At 38.5% G+C, this 6,483-nt stretch overlaps 1 protein-coding gene across 1 annotated transcript in view; it reads left to right on the top strand.

Annotated features, from left to right (window-relative positions):
• LOC102385821 (BDNF/NT-3 growth factors receptor) overlaps nucleotides 1–6,483 on the top strand; it is a gene marked incomplete at its 5' end in the record, with an annotated part of 123,149 nt that overhangs the window by 1,801 nt on the left and 114,865 nt on the right. Inside the window, one exon of the mRNA XM_006018462.3 lies at nucleotides 302–490. Coding sequence (XP_006018524.1) covers nucleotides 302–490 — 189 coding nt within the window. The remainder of the gene's footprint in view (nucleotides 1–301; nucleotides 491–6,483) is intronic.

Below are 6,483 nucleotides of genomic sequence, written 5' to 3'. Positions count from 1 at the left end.
AGTGAGATGTTTAATAAGAAACTACATTTAGATGTTTCTGCCATAAACATGCTGTACTGTTCCTAAACACATCAACATATCCAAACCATGCAGTCAACCACTCCAGTTGTTATATCTCAAAGCTATAATGTATAAAGCTCACTCTCCATCAGTATATCTCACACCTCTTTCCCACATATATCTAGTTAGTAAAGTAGAGAGTTATTGGCACATGCAGCCACACCTGTCAGTGCTGAAGGAGATGGCTGAGGGAGGGGAATTTTTTCCTGAGTTACAGGGGAGTCTTTGTTTCTAACTCTAGGTCCTTCTTCAGTTATCAGCAATGATGATGATTCAGCAAGTCCCCTGCATCACATTTCAAATGGGAGTAACACTCCATCATCTTCTGAAGGCGGCCCAGATGCTGTTATCATTGGAATGACAAAGATTCCTGTCATTGAAAATCCTCAGTACTTTGGGATCACCAACAGTCAACTGAAGCCAGACACCTGTAAGTACAGATATTTACATATATGTTGTTCATTTATTTTTTTCTCAATGTTGCTGAGTCTTTTTACTAGAGCTAATAGAAATATTGTGCAAATTATCAGGAGCAGAAGAGTAGAATAAAAATGCATGGAAGATATTAAAGACATTTTACTTAAAATGAACTGCTTTACATCTGTCAAAGCTAGTGGTCCAAATTCAGCCCTTGTGACTGGTCACCTAAGTCAGCACAATTAACTACCTAGAGCCGGATCCAAAGTCTGTTGAAGTCTTTCCACTGATTTCAGCAATCTTTGGACCTGTCTGGGGCCCAGATTTTAAATTTATCTCAAAAGTTTTATCAGGACAAACTATATTTGGCTTTGGACCAAAATCAGAAGTCAGTATTTGCACAGCACCTTTACATATGTTCTAATACCAAATTCATTTTCTTGTGATAATGGATATACTCTGAAATCTGCTTAGCAAAGGTGATGACTTTTATTCCTTTATTTAGATAGCTCAGTCCTTTCAACTGGAAAACGTGTTTAATGTTTAAGCTAAGCATCAAGTTTTATTTTTACTGCCTAAAAACAGTAAATCTCTCAAATACATGTTTTTAGACCATCAGGCACAGAAATGTGAAGTCACTGTTTAAAAAAGTGCTCCACCCCTCAGTTAATGACCTCCGTATCAAAAAAAAAGTAATTTTGCTAATGGGCATTTGTAGTGTGGCTCTTGAAATGCTAAATTTCGGAGTACAGCAAATAATTAACAAGTATATTAAGAAAATTATAGTTGATATCAGTAGCCACAGTTAATATGCTACAGGAGAACAAATAAAGACTGGTATTTATGGATGAATCCTGGCACTAGCCAATTGTGCAGGAGTGGCAGCTGTAGTCAATGTTACTTAATGGTTTCCGTTTTCAGTCACTCATAAGCTTCTCATGCTTTTATCTTTTGGACTGACATTTTTGAAGCTTGATTCCTAGTGATTATTTAATGCTTCTGCAAAAACAGGTTTAGAGCATAAGTAGAAGGAGAAAAAGTATATGTCCATATTATAAAAAAAATCATACAACCATTTTTTGAACAGCATGAAAGAGCCAGAGGTTGAAAACAGAAGAGAAATATCTTTAAATGTTCCAGTGAAAATTGATTCTGATTTGAGCAAGTTATAGGCCTTTGCAAATTGTATTCTGCCAAATACATAGTGGATTTGGTGCAAACTTTTCCATAAACTGATAGAGGGGCTGATCTATTTCCCAGGGAAGTTAATAGAGGGATTCTTACTGATTGAACTGGTCTTTGGGTCAGACAAAGTGGATGTAGCTAAGGGAGCATACTGTAGTTTTGTGGCAAAAACTGTAGGCTAGATGCTGAGACTGTGTCAACAAACTTGGTTTCAAGTAGTATATAGAATATACAGGATGTAACAGGAACCCTCCCTCTATAGTGTGTGTGTGTGTGTTGGAGGGGAGGGGGTGAACGTATATAAGGGTTGAAGTCAAGACATCTACTTCTCCTATGAACTGTAATTTCAGTCCACAGGTGAGGCATCCAAAGTGGAGCATTAGGAAGCTCTTGCAATGCTAAATGTAGCATTCTCTGCTTTTTATTTATAGTGTTATGTAGCATTATTTTATAGTTTGACATCTTTTATACAGTAATCCTCTGCTAAAGGATCTCAAAATAATTTGACAAATCATGTGCCTGTGCTGCATTAAATAAGTTTTTGTACTTGACAAGGTTAAGGAGAACATTGCATAGATACATTGTGAGGACAGCATCAATTCCTGAGATTTGAAACCACTAAGGAATCGCACTCGGGGCAAAATGCCCACATGCCATTGACAATGTTCTATAAAAGCCCATGTTTATGAAAAAGAGGCTTTTGTACTTCTGTTCCCAGCTGCATTGAACCACATTATAATTGTTCTTAAAACAAATTTCCATGAGTTCAGTTTCTGATTTTCGACAGTAATGTAAAAAAGTATGCATCTGTTGCTTTTGAAAAAGAATTGTTCCCAAACAAAGAAGGCTTTTGCATTTAATAAGAAGTTGGACCTTAGAGAAGCATTGCTTTAGAGTTGAGAAACAAACTACGTTCTGATCCTGAGGCGACTTCAAGTTTGTTTGATTTTGAACACTGTGGATATTCCAATTACATTCAGTGAAATAAATCAGTGCGTAAAGTTAAGTATGTGCATAAATGTTTGGAGAGAGAGCCCGGATGTCATATGACTATGCATGAGAAGAGCACTACATTTCCCAAGGAGGGAAAAGCTGGGCACAACAGGTCATTTATATGTTGTGTTGCTCATCCCCATCTTTGAGATATTTGAGTTTTTATTGTTTTAAACAAACAGGCTGAGGTAAACTACTACAACATAACCTAATAAAACCAAATCAGATTTCTTCTACCACACTAAGCATGTCCAATAGATAGGGCAATTTGAATTGTCTAAGACAGAATTATTTCACATATACTCTCTCTATCTCACTCACTCACTTTTTATTAGAGAGCTGCACGTGTCCTTCTTTAACCTGCAGGTCTCCTCCTGATTTCTCTTTCTGCCATCATTTCAAGCTATAGGTTCAGTAGCTCTCATAGTGGTTTCTCATTTACAGTAATATCGGCTCCAAATATCATCTGGTTTCTCATTTTCAGTTAAATAATTAACATTTATATTTATTTCCTATCCAGCTTAAATATTGCTTTCATCTAAGCAATAGATACACCATTGATGACTGTCAGGCTGAAAAATAACTGTGGTTTAATATGTGTTGTTCTGTGGTTTTTGGGCTAAGTGAAATTCCATGCATACAGTAAAGCTGTATTATTATGGAATTTAAAGGAGTGTGTTTGCAGTGAGATGCACTTATCCATTTTGCTGGGGTCATCTGATCCCAGCAGTCTTTCCTGCCCAAGTGCAGGGGTGCTGGACACGATGATCTGTAAGGTCCCCTCCAGCCCCTAACAACTATGAAACTATGAATTTAAGCCATATTTTATCCCCTTATCAACAACCTGTTCTTATATATAGCGCATTAAACTCCAGCACAAGTTTTAAGAAGTACATGTATTTAAAAACTAACTATTACAGTAAATCCCATTTGAGATCCCACCACATCACCAGTACGTTAGTACTTCTGCCACTGCAAAAATTGTTTCTGAGAGATACCAGCTTCTGAAAAGCACAGTTCTGAAAATGAAGGGAAAAAACGTAATTCCCCTCCACCTCTAGTACATCCTTTTAAGGTGGAAGAACCAAAGTGATTGCAGTAAACCTCATGTAGGTCCAACAGATGGTTCTAATCAGCACTCAAAAGTACAAGGGATGAAATTCTAGCCCTAATGTCACCTGGAATGTGTCTAGAATGTAACCAAATGATCTGATGTATGTATTGAAGTACTGCACTGGAAATGTTCTCCCTCCTCCATTCATGCATGTGTAATATTTTCCATCTTGACCACGCAGGACCTAGCCATCCATTCTCCTCTACCTGTCCAGCCAGCCCACAGGATTCTATTACAACTCCTGCCCTTTGTGCACCTTTGTGGCTCTTCATTTACCTGCTCTGGACACTCAACTGCTGCTGGCCTCAGCTCTTTCTGGCCTTTGTCAGGTTCCTCTACCCTTATGGAAGACCTGAGTATTTCCACTTTGAATTTTTGCATGTTGCCAGTATACAGAGTAACTTAGGGTCCACAGTATACTGATTCACCTGTTTTTAGTTACAGTCATGAGGGAATGCTCTTGCTTGAAGCTGCCTGGCTAGTTGTGACTAGCCAACTTCCAAATTAGGGGAGAGGGTTTGCAGTCTGGGGATGGCATAATGATCTTTGCAGTGAAATCATTCCTAAATGAAGTTGCAGTGTGCTAGATAGAACCTGTGGCTTGATCACCTGTGAATGACTTTCCATGGTTGCTGTTTGAAATCAGGCCATGACACTGTAGTGAAATAATCTGCAGATGCAAGAATCTCATGTGGATGGCAAATCCAGAGATTATTTTCCCTTGGAACAAATCTAATAGTCATTTCACCTGAGAACTCAGTGGCTGCTAAATATCTTAAATCATCACTTAGCTTGCTGAAAACTGCTTGAAGTATATCAGACCATTACTTTTGCATTTAAATGATTAGGAGAAGAAATCCACACAGTATTCACACATTGCCTTGTTGAGAGTAATGTGAAAAACAAAACTTCAGGACAGGAGATGCATAAAACATCAATGGAATTGTACAGGTTGTAAATCAGGGAAGAATCTGTACGGTGCGACTGTCAGGTAAACTTTATGATTTAGGTTACAAACAGATGTTGCCCTTGTCCTGCCATATACCATTTTATGTAGGACAAAATGCAAGTGTACTGGTATCCTTGCCCCTTGTTGCATCACAAGTGCCCAAAAAGGGCCACACGACATTCCTACTAACCTTATCTGCTGCTTTATTGCAGTAGACATCTGTACACTTATGGATGCTCTTGGGTGCATATTTCATGCTGCATGGCCCCAACCCAGGGCACACATCTGCAGGGTTGGGAAACCCCCTGTGGAGTCCCCATTCTGCACTTGCAGATGCACACCCCAAGAATCGCCCTGCACGGGATTCCCAAGGCACATGTTTCATGCGACCTAGCTCTAACCTGAGGTGCACTCTGCAAGCGTGGAGCAGGGACCCTATGTCGGGGGGTTCCTCAAGTTTACAGATATGCATCCTGAGTCAGGGTGAGGCACCTGGAACTGCTGTCCCACAGGATCGGGCTCAGGACAACAGTCCCAGGCAACATCTGTCCATGCCAATCAAGCAGATCAGCTGCGCCAAAATTGGCCTGAGTCACACACAGGCAGATTCTACTGAATGAAACTAAGTGCAAAAATTGAACTTTACTCTTTTTGGTTCGCATATTCCAGTCCGTAGGCCAGTTTTTGGTCTCAGGTTCCTTAGGGTAAATCTGAAACAATCCATTTGGCTCATTGCTATAAGGATTTTTAATTAGTTGGTTTTAGCAAAATTCCTAGTTTCAATCCTCCTTTTTCCAGTTAGATTTTTTTCACCATTGCAAAGTGACATACTGGGCAGTGGTGCTAATTTGTTCCCATGTGGTTTATCAGCTGAATATCTGTGCTAATGGATAGGACACAAAGGCTACAAACAGAAGTTGCATTTGTCCCAAAATAACCTGTTTTAACCTGGGACAAGGTACAGTTGTTCAGATGTCCATGTCCGCTATCCCAGAATAAAACTGAAAAATGTTTGTAGGATAACAGCTAACAGTTTATCTTTGGACATTGAAAATGTGTCTCAACAGTTATCCCGGGATTGCATCATTGAATCAGTGGTAGAAAAGTGTCAGTGCATTTAGCTGCTTAGTAAACCCTGATTAGAAAGGCGGTGTGTGTGAATGCTGATTCATAGTTTTTAGGATCCCACAATACTTTGGTTCTGGGAGAAACACAGGCACAACTTGTCCAAGGACAGATGCAGTGTTTGTTCTTAAACAAAGTCATGTTCACTTTAGAAAAAGTGGTGAAATCTCTGTCTTTCATATGTAGAAGTCTGGTATGCCAGGGTATTTCTGATGCCTTTATGAAATAATCAGTGATCCTTTTTCTGTGCTAAGGTGTGTGTACATACTGTGTGTATGTTTGATTATGGAAATTTAGCTGCATGCAGTGGGTAAAAATATTAAGGCTTAATTTTAAAAAAATAATATAATAGCATGAGCTTCTGTCTCAATAGATTAAAATAAAATGTTTAATCTGAACTTCAATAAACTTCAGTTAAATTTCACGTACATTTTATAAAACAGTATTAAAAATAAAGGCTGGGTTAGTGAAAAATAATTATTATTATGATATTTAGCTCAAATGTTTCTAATGTAATAGTTTTCCTAACCATGCATGTCTTAATTCAACTCCTTATGGCTAGAGTTGGTAAAATGCACTAAAATAGTTTCCTTTATGGTACAAAAGTCTGTCCATATATGTGTTATGAATTATTTTCACC

Source organism: Alligator sinensis, unplaced genomic scaffold (assembly GCF_000455745.1).
Source record: "Alligator sinensis unplaced genomic scaffold, ASM45574v1 scaffold240_1, whole genome shotgun sequence".
NCBI lineage: Eukaryota > Metazoa > Chordata > Crocodylia > Alligatoridae > Alligator > Alligator sinensis.
This window is presented reverse-complemented; position numbering and strand designations above follow the sequence as displayed.